The sequence below is a fragment of the Lampris incognitus genome, chromosome 2 (assembly GCF_029633865.1).
Source record: "Lampris incognitus isolate fLamInc1 chromosome 2, fLamInc1.hap2, whole genome shotgun sequence".
Classification (NCBI taxonomy): domain Eukaryota; kingdom Metazoa; phylum Chordata; class Actinopteri; order Lampriformes; family Lampridae; genus Lampris; species Lampris incognitus.
In genome coordinates, this window is record NC_079212.1 from 89,803,186 (window position 1) to 89,822,247 (window position 19,062).

The following is a 19,062-nucleotide window of genomic DNA, read 5'->3' on the forward strand; positions in this document are numbered from 1 at the left end:
ATAAAATTGAGGAGAAGGGGGGGGGGGTCCAAAAAAAAGAGTGCTTCTCCAGAGTTGCCAAGTACCCAAATTATCACCATTCCTTGCAATCTAAACTGCAACAACCTTCATACTCCCAAAGAACTTGATACACATTCACCCATCTCTGGTTGGTGGCTGCTAGAGGATTGAATAGAGAAACTGAAACTGTTCCTTTAATAGTAATGTGTTTTCCGAACTTGAACCAAGTGTTACGGGCAAAACGTAAATGGTTGCTGGACATACGCTGTAGCTCTTTTACTTTGAAAGCCTTGGTTGTTGAAATAACCAGTGCTAGTCTGCATCATGTACAGAAATTGCGAGAATTTTGAGCCTGTCAGACTGGCTTGTGGCTCCGAGCTCTGTGCTACTTAGCATGTTCCATGCTAACAAGCATGCAGTTCCACACTTCAGTTAATTCATGTTCACGTCTCCAAAATGTTACACTTGCTCCAGTTGCTTAAAAACAACTGTCTTTGTGCCTCCTGTTGGTGGTAAATGGAATTATTAGTGCTGAAGGTAAAACAGTGGTTCAGTGTCCTGTCATAGTTTCAATAATATAGGAATATATGTATTTAACAATGATAATATCATAAGGTGAAAACAAATATCCTCTTGTAGGAGAAGAAAGTATCCATCTAATACCTGTTTTTATTTGTTCTCCATGTGGTAGTACCGAGTGGTGGTCCCTAAGCTGGGTACAATGGCAGACCTGTGCAACGCCTTGTCGAGACTCTGTGGAATCCCTCCAGAAAATGTGAGAACCATGCCTGTGTAGACAAGTAAAAGTAAAAGGAAGTAATTCATTTTGCAAGCCCTTTCACCTACAGATCCTGATTTAAATGTCGATGCTTTCAGTTTATAATATTAATAATAGGATGTTGTTGGGAGCAAAGACAATTTTGCATCTTTAGTTGTCCCAAGTCTTAGCATTTCCTGTCTGTCTTCTTAGATGGTGGTGGCTGATGTTTACAATCACCGGTTCCATAAAATTTACAGATGGGATGATGGCCTCAACCAAATCATGGAGAAAGATGACATCTTTGTGTAAGCCTTGTTTCCGACTAAAAAAAAGTTGTGTGGAATTATTTCTTTACGATGGTCACAGTGCTATATCAGTTATGTTCACTTATTGTGCAGTTATGAGGTGCAGGGTGAGGACTGTGAGAAGATGAACCTACCCATATACTTCAGGGAGCGCCATTCCAAACATGGCGGCGGCACCACAGGCACCATGCTGTTTGGTCAGCCCCTGCTCATCACTGTGCCCAGACAGAACCTCATGGCAGATGTTCTCTATGAAAAGATCCTGGAGAGGATAGGGTGAGTAGGAACTGTGTGAATGTGGGCGAGTGGCCATGTAAGACATGTGGCTGTGGTGGATCTTTGAACCTTTCTTATGCATTAAGTGAAAGATCCAGATGCAAAAAAATGGGCGGAGCAAATTCGGTTCGGAAATTCGTTCTGACTGCTGAAGGAATCGGCCTTAGCCACGTGTTAACCATACACCAGTCACGTTTGAACTTGTTGAAGGGGGAAATATTTAACTAGGGCAGCACTGTGGTGCAGTGGTTAGTGCAGTCACCTCACAGCAAGAAGGTCCTGGGTTCGAGCCCCGGGGTAGTCCAACCTTGGGGGTCATCCCGGGTCGTCCTCTGTGTGGAGTTTGTATCTTCTCCCTGTGTCTGCATGGGTTTCCTCTGGGTGCTCCGGTTTCCTCCCACAGTCCAAAGACATGTAGGTCAGGCGAATCGGCCGTACGAAATTTCCCCTAGGTATGAGTGTGTGTGTGTGTGTGTGTGTGTGTGTGTGTGTGTGTGTGTGTGTGTGTGTGTGTGTGTGTGTGTGTGTGTGTGTGTGTGTGTGTGTGCGTGCTCTGTGTGATGGCCTGGCTGGCTGTCCAGGGTGTCTCCCCGCCTACTGCGATAGGCTCCAGCATCCTCGTGACCCTGAGAGCAGGATAAGTGGTTCAGATAATGGATGGAATATTTAACTAGAGCAAAACAGTTTGGATCAGCTTCTATTGTAGCGAATTCGGGGGTGGGGGGGTGTAGCCAGGAGCTGCTGCAGCCAGGATGCAAACCTGGGTCTCCCGCACCACGGGAGACCCTGTTAACCAGACGACTAAAGGGTCCGACCCGTTAGCCAAGGGCTAGTGAGTCTACTTATCCGTGGTTGTTACACTACCCCCCTCCTTCAGGAAGTGCGTCCCCGCACTTCAGCATACAGCGCCCTCACGCCTCTGGGCGCAGGACACGAATCCAGGTCTCCTGCACCACAGGCGTCTACGTGAACCAGTCGACTAAATCTATATATAGACTATCAGTCGTTTTTTTCTGTTTTTAGATTTATTACAGCACTCTTAAAGCGCTGTGTCCTACCTACAACCACATCCATTCGTTGCTAAAGCTAAAAGCCATATTGGCACCAATTCAATAAAGCACACTCTCCATTACATGAGTTGTCCTGACTGACAATGGATTTTTTTTTGACATTGTTGGCAGCTTCTCAAAAGCAGATATGGGTAGTAGTGATGGTCTTCCTCTGACTGCATTTCCATGTAGTTTTTATACAATCTAACCATAACAGACATGCAAAATGTAGTGGGGAGAAATGCTGAAATCCTTGTATTAGACATATCAACTAGAGAAGAATGTCACACATTTTCAGACTGTGTGTTGACAAAGTGATGTGATAAACATAATGTGGGAGAATTAGATTTTAAAGATCAAAATGAGAGGTGTAACTATCACTGCTAAAGTGAAAACTATCATTTACCCGAGGGTGATGTCTCAGACTATCTAGGGTCGGGTATCGTTTGGATTTTATCGATTTTGATTATCGAGTTCTGGTTCGGATTCTTTTTTTATATATATATAAATGTAGAAAAGAAAGAAAATATGTCAAAAGAAAAAGTTACTTTTTCATTAGTGGAGTTGTACTGCTACAAAGATATTAGGTCAGCAGATGGCGGGCGACTGAAACTTTTTTTTAGACTTTTTACAAAATCATTTCAGTCTTTGCGTTTACTAGTTTTGCAAACATGACTGAAAATAACATTTCAGGACTTGATAAGCAGATTTGAAATTGACTCTTAATTTATGAATACCTTTGTCTTAGAAATGTGGGACCGGTTTCAGTTTGGAAACTAGTTCTCGATATCCCACAGTCTCACCAACGCATACCATCTCCTGTTGCAGGCGCTATGTGAAGCACTCCCCCGGCCCCTGTCTGGAAAGCAGGGCCTCAGCCACAGCCACTTTTGCCAGCTGTAGGCAGACTGCTGAATGTTCGACGTCGTCTAGTCTCAATGCCAACCTGAGCGGCTGTGGCAGCCCCCTGTCAGACAGGGCCTCCTGCAGCACCAGCTCCAGCAACTGCAGCAACCACTCAGGGACCTGCAACGGGCCAAACGGGCTGTGTGATGGTAAGCCATACAGTATCATCTTTCATCTTGGCGAAGTGACTAAGCAAGATGATGAGTTTTCATTTTATTTGCATTTTTCTTTCGGTGGGGTTCAAGTGACTGTGATAAAAGACAGAGCTGTAGTTTTTACTTGTGAGAAAAACTTTCTAAGGAGTGCCTAAACCCCAGACCATTTTAGCGAGGTTGCTGACATAAACACAGTTGCACATAATAGCATTGATAATGCATGTGTTTGATTTAGGTGTACCAGCATATCTATCAGCACAGACAGACAGAGTACTGACAACTGCCAATAGTGCTGTCGCTGCTGATTCTTTGCCACGTCTATACCCAACAGTTCCATATTATTATCTACAGCTGTAGATGATAATTTGTACAGAGGGTCTGAAGGGACGCGGAAGCGGGACAGGCTAAGCTAACTGCTAGCCCATGCAGACCGGGCAGTTCCAGTAACACCGAGGGCGGTCTGGCGGCGGCTTCTCCTAGTCTTGACTCTGTTTTTAGTGTGGAGTGCAGGGAGGTGTGTCGAAGGTGTCTGGCTGGGAGAGCTGGCGTTTGATAGGCTGGGGGAGCTTGGTCTGCTGCGTCCGGTGGGCCCAAGGACCACGGCCCTGACCGGACCTGCGCCCTAAGAGGAAACACCGAGGGCGGTCTGACAGGATGTGGAAGCAGGGCAGGCTAAGCTAACTGCTAGCCCATGCAGACTGGCAGTTCCAACATCATCCTGGCTGGCGTTTGTTCTCCTGGACAGTGATTTTTTTTTTTTTGGTGTTTAGTTTAGATTTATGTGTTAGTTTGTATGTGTTCTTGTAGTTCTTGTAGTTTTTGGATTTGGTTTGGTGTTTTTGTTGTTGTGTTGCACTGCTGTGGGCTGGGGAAACGATGTTTCATTTCATTTCATGTGCATAAGTACATGAAATGAAATGACAAAGTGTTTCTGATTCTGTGTTTATCCTGCTGTGCTAACAGTAATCTTGGTAATCTGGTGAGATCACCAAAATCAGCCTGCTGTGTTATAATCCTTCACATGGTTTTTAACCTGTGGATGTCAGCAACCTCACTAAAATGCTCTAGGGTTACTCTTTAAATAGTAGTTATCAGACAATAACTTGACGCAAGTGAGTTTTGATTCCATGGTGCACCATTTGTCTTCAGGTGAGGAAGAGGCCATGGACCACCAGGTGAGTCCCGAGCCAGAGAATGGCCAGTCGGAAGAGGACGATGAGGAAGAGGAGGAGACTTCTGACCTGGAAAATAGGCCTAAAGGCAACCTAGCCAAGCCATGCTCCGCCCCGCCCAAGCTCTTCACTTTTAGTATGGTCAACTCGTACGGAACAGCCAACATTAGTCCACTGCCTTGTGACGGAAATGTCCTCAAACTGAATCGTGAGTACGGTGTATATTTATTTATTTATTTCTTCTTTTTTTAGCTAAAAAGTCCTCCATCTCACACATACACACTGTTTTTTCCTCCCCCCCTTTTCTACAGCACATTCCACAGTGGCGATTGACTGGGACTCCGAAACAAAGAAGCTGTGTTATGATGATCAGGAAGCAGAGGTCAGTGGTCATCTTTATCAAGACAGTCATATCCCCCTTAAGCCTCCTACAGACTGTGCGATTTGGGCCGTCTCAGACGAAAGATGACTAAACATGGCGATATCTTTGGTCGTGGCTCCAAAACGGTGGTCCTACGTCGCACTGTGAGACAGGTTCAAAGACGGCCGTTATTACGGTCTCGCGACTGAAGATAACATGGGAAGAAAGTCTGACAGTGTCAGAAATTCAGGATGACCAGCATCCCCGCCACCCTGAGAGCAGGATAAGCAGTTCAGATAATGGATGGATGGATGGATCTCACAATGTGACTGCTGCTACGACCTACGTCTACTAACCAACCAATAGAAATGTAGTATGAAATGATGCACTGATCAGCGCGACGCAGAATCTTTCCTGACGCTAAACACAAATAAACAGAATGTTAGCATCTGTGACCCAAATGCGATGGCTTCAACAAAACAAGCTAAAACGAGCAACAAAAGAGCAAAACGAGCTGCGGTGACTGTTGAAAGGACTCGATTCCTGCTTGGCGTCATGTTGCTCTACCAGCGGCGTAGATTGATTATGCGCACCGATGTGGCACGCACACTGATGACATTTTTATGGACTTGCGTCGTAGCCTGCGATTCAGTAGGTATTATCGAACAGTCTACATACATCAAACTTGATGTCGTACCCAAGTTTATTAGATCCATATCTCACAGTGTGGCTTGCAATAAACGTATAGGATTGCTAAAATCACAGTCTGTAGGAAGCTTTAGGCTTTTAAGAGGTCATCTTACTGCCATGTATTAGTACCAGGTCCAACTCTCTCATCTTTGTCATCTTGTTATATATGCAGGCCTATGAGAAGCATGAGAGCATGCTCCAGCCTCAGAAAAAGAAGGCCACTGTAGCGCTGAGGGACTGCATTGAGCTCTTCACAACCATGGAGATACTTGGCGAATATGATCCATGGTAAGGGTACTCAAACTTACATAGTTTGACCCAGGAAGTAACTGTTGAAGCTCTTCACCATTAGGAGACTCCACCAATGACTGTACCTTTTTCCATTGGTGCCCTTCCGTTGTTATTTTCACAACAAAAATATCCATGTTGTTTATACAGGTATTGTCCCACATGTAAGAAACACCAACAGGCCACAAAAAAGTTTGACCTGTGGTCATTGCCTCGCATTCTGGTTGTCCACCTAAAGCGATTTTCCTACAACCGGTGCTGGAGGGACAAGCTGGACACAGTGGTGGACTTTCCCATCAGGTATGCCGTCAAGTTTTCATCAATTTTAGGCAGAAAGAAAAACAACCATCTAAGTGGTTTGTTTTCAGGAAGAAGGGGAGCCTAACATCATTAGTTGAGCTGAAGGGACTGAAGTGAGATTTTTGGTGTAATAATGGCAGGAACTTGACACTAGAGGGTGCTGATGTGCAAAATACACCGAATACTCCCAATTAGAGGGCTGAGGTGAAGAAGAGAGTGCAGGCAGGGTGGAGTGGGTGGAGAAGAGTGTCAGGAGTGATTTGTGACCCAAGGGTACAAACAAGAGTTAGAGGAAAGGTTTATAAGATGGTTGTGAGACCAGCTATGCTATATGGTTTGGAGACAGTGGCACTGACAAAAACACAGGAGGTGGAGCTGGAGGTGGCAGAGTTGAAGATGCTAAGATTTTCACTGGGAGTGATGAAGAAGGACAGGATTAGGAACGAGTATATTAGAGGGACAGCTCAGGTTGGACGGTTTGGAGACAAAGCAAGAGAGACAAGATTGAGATGGTTTGGACATGTGGGGAGGAGAGATGCTGGGTATACTGCGAGAAGGATGCTGAATATGGAGCTGCCAGGGAAGAGGAAAAGAGGAAGGCCAAAGAGGAGGTTTATGGATGTGGTGAGGGAGGACATGCAGGTGGCTGGTGTGACAGAGGAAGATGCAGAGGACAGGAAGAGATGGAAACGGATGATCCGCTGTGGCGCCCTCAATGAGAGCAGCCGAAAATAGTAGTAGTAGTAGTAGTAGTCTGAAATAAGGAAGTTACTTTTACATTTTAGCTATGTGGAATCTGTTATAAAACTGGTTTCACGTACCAAAGGGCTAATTACACTGTTAATATGCCTTAAAATGGCCCCAGTTGCATAACTTACGACTTTAGGACCTCTTGATTTTGCTGTTAGTCTCAAGTTATTCAGATGCCCCCCCCCCTCCAGGCGGCAAAACAGAGGTTAACCTTTACGTTGTAAAATAAAGATGCCGATAAGTCGCAGGGTTCTCCTTTTGGTCTAAAAGTAGCCATTTAGGGTGTGGGGGCATGGTCCCTTGGAGACAATGTTGGCCGAACTGAGGTAAATTTGATGGTCTCTGGTACATTCTGGGAACTTTATTATATTTGATCGTATTTTGCTTCATTTGATTGTGCTCCACCCGTCCCATCTTTTGTTTGTTCTCCATGTAAAGGCTGCCTTATTTGCTTCCTCAAAGTGTGCAGTGCATTGTCATTCAAATCATGTGGCAGTTTGGAGAAATTTCATCTACCAGGGAAAGGCTTAGCCAGATAACATGATTATAACTGTTGGGTTTTATCCTCAGGCTTTTAGGTACGGCTAAACTGATCTTCTCCCCTCCAGACTTAAATTTGTAGTGTCTTCTGTGTGTGTGTGTGTGTGTGTGTGTGTGTGTGTGTGTGTGTGTGTGTGTGTGTGTGTGTGTGTGTGTGTGTCTCTCTCTCTCTCTCTCTCTCTCTCGCTCTCTGTGTCTCTGTGTCTCTGTGTGTGTTTCTGTGTGTGTGTGTGTCTCTGTCTCTCTCTTGCTCTGTGTGTGTGTGTGTGTGTGTCTCTGTGTGTGTGTGTGTGTGTGTGTGTGTGTGTGTGTGTGTGTGTGTGTCTCTGTCTCTGTCTCTGTGTCCCTGTCTCTCTCTCTCTCTCTCTTTGTGAAATTCAAATAGCTTTATTGGCATGAACAGAAAATATGCCATTGCCAAAGCAGTTTGCAAAAGACTAAAACATTACATCACATATTAAACACACATCACATTCACATTACGTCACACATTAATACATAGGTGTCATCACATAAGCATTCTCCATATCTTTGCCCACCGAAGCAACCCTTTTTTTCCTCACTGCCATACAGTACAGTGCAACAGATGCCACACAGCTCAATGCAGTGAGTCAACAGCATATACTATCTTGGGGATCTCACAGTGGTTGTGAGTCCCGCAGGCTGTGACAGCAGATACGTGTTTAGCTGCCAGAGGAGCTGTTATCGCTCTCTCCCTCTGAGACAAAGTTGTCTCTGTCTCTCTCAGTGTGTGTGTGTGTGTGTGTGTGTGTGTGTTTCTGTCTGTCTGTCTGTCTTTCTCTCTGTCGCTCTCTCTCTCTCTCTGTGTCTCTGTCTCTCTCTCTCTCGTGTGGGTGTGTGTGTGTGTGTGTCTGTGTCTCTCTCTCTGTGTCTCTGTCTGTCTCTCTCTCGTGTGTGTGTGTGTGTGTGTGTGTGTCTGTCTGTCTGTCTGTCTGTCTGTCTTTCTCTCTCTCTCTCTCTCTCTGTGTCTCTGTCTCTCTCTCTCTCGTGTGGGTGTGTGTGTGTGTGTGTGTGTGTCTGTGTCTCTCTCTCTGTGTCTCTGTCTGTCTCTCTCTCGTGTGTGTGTGTGTGTGTGTGTGTGTGTGTGTGTGTGTGTGTGTGTGTGTGTGTGTGTGTGTGTGTGTCTCTCTCTCTCTCTGTCTGTCTCTCTCTCTGTCTGTCTCTGTGTCTCTGTCTCTCGCTCTTTCTTTCTGTCTGTGTGTGTGTGTCTGTAAAATGCATGTGGTTGTGCTCTGAGCGACCAACATGCCATCTCTGGTTGCCCGGGTGCACATTTTGATTGCCTACACTTTTATTAACAAAAAAAAAGCCCCTATGACAATATTTACACTATGACTGGTCTGACGGATGATGTTGTTGTGAAGTTCGTTCCAGATGTCTGTTCAATAATGAACTAATATGAGAATATATGGTGATAATATTGAACAAGAATATAATATAAACTGCTGTATTTTGTTTCATATTTATTTCGGATGCTGTGATGGGACACGCTTGCAATAAAACCTGTTGTTTCTACTTGTGTTTTCAAGTGCGTTGTGTTGAGCGACTACTCTACGATGACCATGCCTTGTTGCGCTGATTAAGTTGTAAATGGCGACAGCTAACGGGAAGAAGTTGTTGCTGGTCAGCAATCCTGTTTGAGTCCAGCTGATGGTATCGCAACATGTAGTGGGATAGTGTCCACCATGACGTCACCAACAGAGCTGAAGTTTGAAACCGTGTTCAAGAAAGGAGCAGACCCATTCATTACTGTGTGCTGCATGCATTTAGAAAACAAGCCACCACACCGTCAGATATACAAGGCCGGCATCGTGGCATTTGTCAAATGATAAGTTAGGGGGCATCCGGGTGGCTTGGCGGTCTATTCCGTTGCCTGCCAACATGGGGATCTACTACTACTACTACTGCTGCTGCTACTTTCAGCTGCTCCCGTTAGGGGTCGCCACAGCAGATCATGTTTCCATCTCTTCCTGTCTTCTGCATCTTCCTCTGTCACACCAGCCACCTGCATGTCCTCCCTCACCACATCCATAAACCTCCTCTTTGGCCTTCCTCTTCTCCTCTTCCCTGGCAGCTCCATATTCAGCATCCTTCCCCCAATATACCCAGCATCCCTCCTCCACACATGTCCAAGCCTCAATCTTGTCTCTTTTGCTTTGTCTTGTCCCCGTGTTACCTCCGGCTTGGTCAGGCGTCCCTTTAAGTCACAATTGGCCATGTCTGCGGGTGGGAAGCTGGATGTGAGTATGTGTCCTGGTCACTGCATTAGCGCCTCCTCTGGGCGGTCGGGGTGCCTGTTCGGGGGGGAGGGGGAACTGGGGGGAGTAGCGTGACCCTCCCAGGCGCTACGTCCCCCCTGGCGAAACTCCTCACTGTCGGGTAAAAAGAAGCAGCTGGCGACTCCACGTGTATGGGAGGAGGCATGTGGTAGTCTGCAGCCTTCCCCGGATCGGCAGAGCGGGTGGAGCAGCAGTGACCAGGACGGCTCGGAAGAGTGGGGTAATTGGCCGGATACAATTGGGGAGGGAAAAAAAAAAAAGATAAGTTAGCTTATGGGTGCTGTATTAGCTTCTACCTGTCGAATGGTTTCAGTGCTTGATATTTTGAACATGATCCATTTTCAAGCTGTTGAGCTCTGGCGAGAAAGATGAACGATACCAGTCGACCTGTTCGACTGCTCTCACTGCACATAGCAAGCTTGTTGAGTTCGCCCATACACAACACAGTGTGTGGGAAGCGGGTGCGCACAGCGAGACTGACTGGTACACGCTGGTGTCGTGTTGCAGACATGATCGTCTGGTTCCTGTGTGGCGCACGGAGGAACAACACAACACAACACAACACATGCAGCTTGGAAACACACCGTTTTCAGTGTCAAAGATGGCAAAGTTGGTTCTGGTAATGTGTTAAATAGCTGGCGCTGTTGAGCAACGCTGATATCAGATCTTTGGTGTAAAAGCCGACTGTAATTGGTTATTGTGTGTTAAGGTTTCGTGTGGCAGTGTTGACTTACCCTTGTTGAGTAACTCAACCCACCCAGATACCAGGAAGCAGAGGAGGAATCGGGACTGAAACACTCAAGTCCTTCTTCCCGGTAGCTGACTCATGCTTACTTGTCTTGCTGCAGACAGACTCATCTAGTGTCCTTTTTCATCAACCCCCTCCACACACACACACACACACACACACACACACACACACACACACACGGTTCTTGGACTGGTATTACACAATGGGCTCTCCTTGGTCATGTTTGGTTTGATTCTCTCGCTTTCATTTTCATGGCAGTAGCCCCCCCCCGACTGACAGTGTTATCTTTCTTTCTTAGGGACCTGAATATGTCTGAGTTTGTGTGTGACCCCAAGGCCGGCCCCTACATCTACGACCTCGTTGCCGTCTCGAACCACTACGGCGGAATGGGAGGGGGCCACTGTAAGTAGCTGTCAGCTTCCTGTCTGTGCTTCCCCTTAACCCTTTCCACTTTCCACCACTGTGTTGTAGGGGTGTAAGAAAACATCGATACACTGGAGTATCGCCATATTATCTTTTGTGACACTGTATCGATTCTCAAAACCACTATCGATTTTTAATTGTTTACATGTGAAGGTTCGTGACAAACATTTTGTGTCGTGCGTAACCCCACGACCGCTAGACAAGTGTTGTACTCTATCTTCAGCCATTTGACTCTTCCACTCCAACCCGGCAACGTAAACTGAGACAGGAAGTAGCATAAGCACAAAGAACACAGGCCTATGAAATTGCAATATATCGCGATATATTGACTCGTAACCCTGTATCGTGATACGTATGGTATCGCCAGGTTCTCGCCAGTACACCGCCCTAGTGTTGTGTCTTCTGATGGACGCCCGATGCCGATGCTTGTGTGCGTGACCTTCGTATCTTGAACAGCAGGCGATAGCAAATATCAGCATTAAACCAGTTTGTGTTTACCACCCGTCACAGTTGGATACATTTTGCTATGACAAGTTTCTGTTCCTCTTGCACACTGGATGTAACCGTCATCTCTTTGCTCAACACGTGTGTTTGTCTGAGCCGTGGAGGAATGAGGAAGTGTCGGCAAACCAGGTCTTTCCAAAACAGGTTTTGTGACGGGGTGTTTGATGGGATTTCTTTTTAACAGACACTGCTTATGGCAAAAACAAGGTGGATGGAAAGTGGCATTACTTTGACGACAGCAGCGTTTCGTCCGCCTCAGAAGATCAGATTGTGGTAAGCCGATGACCCTGGATTTGGATGTTTTGTGTGTGTTTTGTGTATTCGTCAAAATGTTAAATAACTTAAGGTAATCCTAAACGTAACCTCACAAAAGAGACAGGTGTTTTTTTTCCGGTGTGTGTGCCGAGTTAATGAAATACTATCTGCTGGGAGGCCTCTCTGGTCTTGTCCTGGCTATCAGGTGTCGGTGCTTCCTGCAGCGCTGTAACCCCATCCTTCTCCTCCCCAGACAAAAGCGGCGTACGTGCTGTTTTACCAGCGCAGGGACGGGGACGCCCCCTCCAAACCTCAGCCCTCCGCCTCGCTGGGAGGAGCCCCAGAAGGAGCCGACGATCACATGGACACCAACTGAGTGGGCGCTGAATGCTAAGGGACACACACTGAAACTCATGTGGCAAAGAGAAGACGGACGCACACACAAAGCTACTTCAGTGACAGTAAACATTTAAGTCTAACCCCCACATTTCTGGTGTTTTATTTGATTTTCATCTCGCATCTCATCAACCAGAGCCCAAAAAGCCTCGTCAGAAGAGCGACCCGAGGGATGTTCTACCTGAAGCGAGGGGCTTGCTGATTTTATGAACCCAATTGACTAGTCTGGACAGAAAAAGAATATAAGTGGCTCTAGGTCCTCGCACTGGATGAATAGAATGTTAGAAGTGCCCTCAGATGCATATGTTAACCACAGGAAGAGATGAAAAGTAAAGAGAACGAAAAAAAAGTAAGCCAAATGCACATTCAGTTTTAACCAAAGCGTTCCAAGCTGTAGAAGATGTGGAAATGTCCAGCTGCTGTCACATTAAGGAGATACTACAAACATCCCGAGTTTCATGGCAAATTTTATAATCCAGTGCCGAGGCAAGTGCAGAGCGATGACGTGCACGCAGCATGGAAAACGGGTGCGCTTGTTTTATGGATCCTACCACCCTTAAGCTACATGTGAAGAGTAGATCTGTTGAGAAAAGCCCACGACTCATGGAGTTCCTTCTGCTGTAAGCTAGCTGTGGTGGCTGCACTCCTGGCCCATAGGCTCAGTAGTACAACTGAAGCAATGTGTGTGTGTGGGGGGGGGGGTCTAATTTTTAGGTTCTGTGTGGGCCGTGTGATAAAGTTTGGCAAAGGTAGTGTTGCAGCCTGGTTCTTGTTTGACCATCGCCCCTGCTCTGAAGCACAGCATGCAAGCTCTGTCGTCTCTGTCGGACCCTTAGCAGGAGTCAGATCCTCCCAACAAATTGTTTTTTTTTATATATATATATATACACACACACAATGCAAGAGCGGCCTTTTAATTCCTGCAACTTGAGTTTAAAAGAAAAAAGGAGGCACTTTGACTTTTTTAAGAATTCATTATCTCTCTCGAAATAATAAAGTAGGGTTTTGCTTCTAGCATCGAGGGGCCCCTGATCTGTCGTACATCACCAGGTCTTTTAAGCGTATTTCAATTGCTGCCTGAGCGGACTCCTGAGCTCGCCGGGCTCGTCCTGTCAAGCGTTGTACATTACCGCAGCTCTTCATTGAAACGGCTGTCATTTGATATCCTTGAAGCACACCGAGTGACGCTAAATAAACACGTGTGAAATTAGTGCTTGGATTAATTATCCTCAAAGGATGCTGTTTGTTGTGAGCTAATCTACGGCTTCTGTTTGAGGGGTGGGGGGGGCAGCAGTGCTTCAACACTATCTGCAGGGTTCGTAGGGCAGATGCAGCCGTTTGTGTTAAAAATGTTTCCCCTTATCGGTTCAGTCAGTACTCAGCTGGTCGATGAAATATGATGCGGCGAGTTCTCATGCATTGGTGGAATTAAAGCAGAAGGTCCTGGTGAGCTGTCGCTACCGACGTCCGTCACCTTTACCGACTGTAAAAGGTGTCAGTCACTCCAAACAGTTTGCCGTGTCAGCATTCTGATGTGAGGGTAACTGTTGAGTCTAAAAAAAACACGGTGAAGTTGCTTTCCCGATATCTAGGGTCTGAGCGACCAGGCGTAACAGCTACTCGATGAATCTTACTCCCATGAGATAGTCCTTGCTCAGTGGCATTAGTTTTGTGCTTTTTCCATGTGGCACGACAGCATGTAAATGTCTATGGGACTGCAAGTGTCCTTTTTTTAGCTGGTTGGTCCTGCCAATTTATACCCTTCTGAGATAAGTACATGAATATAATCATTTATGCCGATGACTAGAAAAGCTTTACATCACATCTGTTATCCACTAGAGTTTTAAAAGACTGTCCAAAAAAACAAAACCAGTGTTTATTTTTCCCGATTCATGAGACACTGATTCAACTTTGATTTGCTGAATAGATGTAAATAATCATTATTTCACATAGGTATATAAATGTGTCTTAGTATTTATCACATTGCCAATATCTACAATTGTTTCTAAATTGAAAAAATATTTGAATTGAAAGTTACAATAAAGACTGAAGGCCTAAATGGGATGCTTTGTTTGGACTAGTTGTTTTTGGTCGAGCTGAAGCTGGACAAAGATGTCTCTTCATACAGCGGAATGATTCAACTCTACATCGGACCTTGGGACTGTTAAGAGTTGACCTGTGTCTAACTATGATGTATATCTCAGCCGTCTCTTGCAACAGCAGTTTTCGCGGTGATGCAACGTCAGTGGTATGCCATTTACACTGCAGCTTGTTCGTTGTATCAGCAGTATCTGGCAAAGCTCTTGCAGCGTTTCGAAGTAGTCACTGGTTGAACTCCGGCTGACTGTCTAAGTTTTTTCTCTCCACTGTCATCTTTTGAATAGACGAAGCAAAAATAACTTCATGGTCATAAAGGGCCAGTATATTCTGTGCCTGTTCAAGTGGAACCCTAACTGGAGCTTGGTTAAATGATTCATGCAGTGTTACTGCAAAGTGCTGCATCTGTTATTACAACACAACATGGGTGAGGTAAAACTGACCCGTCTCGTGATGACCTAATCCCAGCTCATTTTCTCTTAACAGTGGATGAAGAATCCAACACTGCGATTTATGCTTCATAAATACAGATGGCCCGGCGGCCTGTCCAGGGTGTCTCCCCGCCTGCCGTCCAATGACTGCTCGGATAGGCTCCAGCATCCCCCCGCCACCCTGAGAGCAGGATAAGCGGTTTGAATAATGGATGGATGGAAATATAGATAGGACGTGCTGACATTGAACCACCCTGAGTTTTAGGCACAAGTAGACTGCTTGTGGTTGCAAATAAACACCACCTGTGCTAGAGATGGAATAAATGTACCAGTCAGCTACGTTAACAAAAATATTTATTGGTCTGCTGGATACATCGAACCAGAGCTGTGCTCTACAGTCATCCCAGAGCATGAGAGGTCAAGACTTTTACACGTCATCAGACATCCCTCTCACAATTGGCTTGGTTTCGGGGAATGCCGTCATTTAGTAAAAGAATAACACGAGCCCTTGATGCAGTAGAGCACAGAAGACGTCCCATACAGCTACAGAGGCAAGATCAGAAAGCATCTAGAAACTGAAGAAAATGCATGGGACTACCAATCAGAGTGACATCGTATCGAGAAGCGTGTATGGGAACTAGACAAGAAACACGTGCAGGAGGACGGATTAGTTTGCCAAGTTGAGGAGCTTCCGGATGTCTGCCTCGATGTCGCTGGTCAGGAATCTTCTGCTGTAGCGCTTGAACGGCTCTCCGTCCGGCCCAACAAGGAACTTCTCAAAGTTCCAGGCGACGTCGTTCCTGCACACGGGGCTCCATATGATGCACTTGGGGTCGTTCATGAGGGTCACGGGGTCATCGCTGGGGGACGGAAGCTTCTCCTTGAGGAACGCGAACAAGGGGTGGGTGTCTTTCCCATTCACATCCGCTTTCTCGAGGAGCTGGAACTTGGGCTCGAAGCCGTTGCCGGGACGGAGGTACTTCAAGGACATCATGATCTCTTCATTGTTGCTGTTCTCCTGCGTGGTGAAACGACACGGCGTAAGCCTCGGAACAGCAACGTCGTCACGACCGTGTTATCAGTGACTGACGGGAACACGTGGGGGGGGGGGTGAATTCAAAGTGAGCTAAGCGTGAAGAAACGCCCTTCGAGAAGGAAGAAACCTTTGACCAAGGTTACCGGTCCCAGACTACTTTCTCCCGCACAACCGAGACGAGTAGGTATGCAAAATAAAAAATAAATCTGATCAACTTAAAAACTGGTTTGGACAGGACTTCCTGGGGTGAAAGTCACAACGAACTCCTTATCTATAGCAGGGGTGTCAAACTCCAGGCCTCGAGGGCCGCGGTGTCTGCAGGTATTTGTTGCAACCGTGCACTGCACCACCTGATTAAACTAGTTCCTTTCCCTCCTTGATCCAGGAGGTGAGCTAATTAGTGAAATCGGGTGGTGTAGTGCACGGTTGCAACAAATACCTGCAGACACCGCGGCCCTCGAGGCCTGGAGTTTGACACCCCTGCGCGGCGTAGATCAATAAAACGTTTACCATCAAACCACCGCACCTTCTCCGCTCAAGCCCCCCCCCCCGCACACAATGACAGGTGCGGCGCCACTGATTAGGCCATCAGGTAGAAACTAAACGTTTAATTAAACAATAACACTACTAATAATATATTCATAGTCACCTGGTGTCCGAACTGGTTGCAGGGCACACCCAGAACCACGAGCCCCTTGGCGGCGTAGCGCTCCTGGAGCTCGTTCATCTGGGTGTAATCCCTGCTGGTTGTGCCTCAGAGCGACGCCACGTTCTCGATCAACACAACTTTGCCCAGGAGGGAGGAGAAGCTGAACGCCTCCCCCGTCAGCAGTTTGGCGGACAAGTCGTAAAATTTGGAGGCCATTCTTGTAGCGCAGCTCCGCTCTCTCCGTTTCGGCTGGCAGGTGTGCGCTCCCTACTTACTGCCGCCGCGGCGGGTTCCCGCCTCCGCTTCCCGGCACTGGGGGAGACGTACGCGGAAATGGGCGGCGCACCGTGTTCGCGCAGGTAGACGCGCGCGCGTTTAGATTTAACTTCTTTTCTTTTATTGACACGTTCGAAAAAGGGCAACACAGTAACTCGCAGAGGAAACGCGAGCCGTATAACACGTCACAATGTATCCACCGTCAAAACGAATGTTGACAGAGTACACAAACAAAACAAAATAGGGGGGGTCTACAAAGGTACATAAACAAGTTTATACACAGAATTAACCTCTAAATCCCCGGGCAAAGAAGCAAAGGGCTTAAACTGTGGGGACACGAATCAAAAGAACTGTAAACTATTAGCCCCTAGATCAGTGTTTCTCAACCGGGGGTCCGCGGACCCCTAGTGGTCCGTGGTGTAATTGCAAGGGGTCCGTGAAAATAAAATATCTTTAAAAAAAAGATCCAATGACATTTATAGAAATAGGATTATTTTACTCAAATGCGACTGAGACCTTTATCTACCTAAACTATAAAGGGTAACAGGACTTTTTTCTCTAATTACATCTGTTTCACAAGTGTAATTTATTGTATTTTAATAAGAGATCTCGCTCCCGTTTGCATTGTTAAAAGTTACTGCATAAAAATTCTGTTGTTACATATATCTGAAAGTTACTGAATACATACTCTGTTTTGTTCCATATATCTGAAAGTTACTGCATAAGAATTCTGTTTTGTTAACTATATCTAAGTTACAACTGAAAGCTCTTATTTTTGCCCCAAAGAGTGAATAAATGCTATAATGCAATTTAAAATGCAGTTTCTACTGTTTCTATCAAATTGCAACCCCCCCCCCAAGATCAGGTGGAGGGGTCCTCAGGGTAGATCAAAAATACGCAGGGGGTCCAGCACCCCAAAAAGGTTGAGAACCACTGCCTTAGATAATGGGTTTGACCCTTTAGTCGAGCGGTTAGTGATGTTGCCTTGTGGTACAGTACACCCGTATCGAATCCCGCACCGGGCAAGAAAATAACCGGATACACAACAATAAGCCAGATATAGCTCCATAAATCTTTCTTGCCGTTTTGCTAGGATACGTTCTTTCAAGAGATGAGAAAAATAATTTGAAATCATTTATAAACCAAGCAAAAGAGGGCTTACTATTTCTCCTCTTACTACAATGAATACGGTATTTGCCCATAAGAAGAACAGTATTAATCATGTCAGAAATAGATGAGTTTTACCTCGTCCCCCGGATCATGTACACTGCAGCTTTAACTAAACCCAAGCTTGCATAACCCCGCCCACGGCGGCCAACCTCGACGTTACATCACGCGAACCCCTGTCGTTTACTAGGGACGTGGTAACCAAGCAAAAGAGGGCTTACTATTTCTCCCTTTACTACAATGAATACGGTATTTGCCCATAAGAAGAACAGTATTAATCATGTCAGAAATAGAGGAGTTTTACCTCGTCCCCCGGATCACGTACACTGCAGCTTTAACTAAACCCAAGCTTGCCTAACCCCGCCCACGGCGGCCAACCTTAACGTTACATCACGCGAACCCTTGTCGTTTACTAGGGACGTGGTAAAACTGCCCCGGTTTTACACAAAGCGACGAGACGCCCTAAAACATCTATAAAATGCCTCTTTTACCGGATCATCCGGCAAGTTTAATCCTCCACTCGTAGAGAGTCGAGCAATAACGAGCATATCTTACGCCCTTTTCCTTCCTTAAAACTGTTATTTTTAATTGTTTTACGGGGCGCATTGTCAGTTTACATTACTTCGCGGGCAAAACACGGCGAAGGTCCCTGACTGAGACCGGCGGCATGGCGGACCTGGCAGGCGGCTATGATGGAAGCTCGGGGAGGTTATGGAGCTACGTTTGTGTCTTATGCCATCAAACGGACCAGATTTAACAGCAACACTTTGCAAACTGCAATCAAAAAAATTTTCTAAAAGTTTTGTTTGCAAATTCAAAAGTTTTGTTTGCCAATAAAAAATGTTCTTTGTGGCGTGGCTACTGTATATCAGTGATTCTCAACCTTTTTAATTTCAAGGGCCCCCCAATTTGACATGCATTAGGCCATGGACCCCATTTGATAGTTTTATCTCAGGGACCCCCCCCCCCAATCTAGCAACATTTTTATTGCTAGACATGATTTGGTCCGATATGGTCTGTCATTTGACCCAGAATTCCTTTACTGTCTATGAGTATGGAGATGACAGTGAAACTCATGTAATAATGGTGAAGATTAACTGTCAATCATTTAGCTGGAGACCCCCTCAAGGACCCATGGGGGGGGGGGGCACTGAGAACCACTTCTGTACATGATAACACCAGTGCTACAGGGATGATTATGTCGTTAAATTTAATGAACTGAATT

General features: G+C 46.0%; 2 protein-coding genes across 3 annotated transcripts in view; one reads left to right on the plus strand and one right to left on the minus strand.

The window, feature by feature from the left end:
- The window catches only part of usp4 (ubiquitin specific peptidase 4 (proto-oncogene)), a 33,544-nt gene extending 19,301 nt beyond the window's left edge, over positions 1-14,243 (plus strand). The window contains exons 12-22 of one of the 2 annotated variants that reach the window (XM_056275431.1): positions 692-775; positions 971-1,065; positions 1,159-1,341; positions 3,219-3,445; positions 4,601-4,831; positions 4,935-5,005; positions 5,847-5,962; positions 6,113-6,262; positions 10,902-11,005; positions 11,715-11,803; positions 12,039-14,243. In XM_056275431.1, the coding sequence (XP_056131406.1) occupies positions 692-775; positions 971-1,065; positions 1,159-1,341; positions 3,219-3,445; positions 4,601-4,831; positions 4,935-5,005; positions 5,847-5,962; positions 6,113-6,262; positions 10,902-11,005; positions 11,715-11,803; positions 12,039-12,161 (1,473 nt within the window). In that variant the 3' untranslated portion in view covers positions 12,162-14,243. Of the gene's footprint in view, positions 1-691; positions 776-970; positions 1,066-1,158; positions 1,342-3,218; positions 3,446-3,782; positions 3,960-4,600; positions 4,832-4,934; positions 5,006-5,846; positions 5,963-6,112; positions 6,263-10,901; positions 11,006-11,714; positions 11,804-12,038 lie in introns of those variants that run through there. The other variant, XM_056275432.1, reaches the window with a different exon arrangement.
- Positions 14,244-15,050: 807 nt separating this feature from the next.
- On the minus strand, positions 15,051-16,694 carry LOC130108487 (glutathione peroxidase 1-like). Its single transcript, XM_056275439.1, has 2 exons — positions 16,395-16,694; positions 15,051-15,727 (listed from the first exon to the last, which is right to left on the minus strand). The coding sequence occupies exons 1-2, from the start codon at positions 16,608-16,610 to the stop codon at positions 15,377-15,379; spliced, it is 567 nt and encodes a 188-aa protein (XP_056131414.1). The 5' UTR covers positions 16,611-16,694; the 3' UTR covers positions 15,051-15,376.
- Between the last annotated feature and the right edge of the window lie 2,368 nt (positions 16,695-19,062).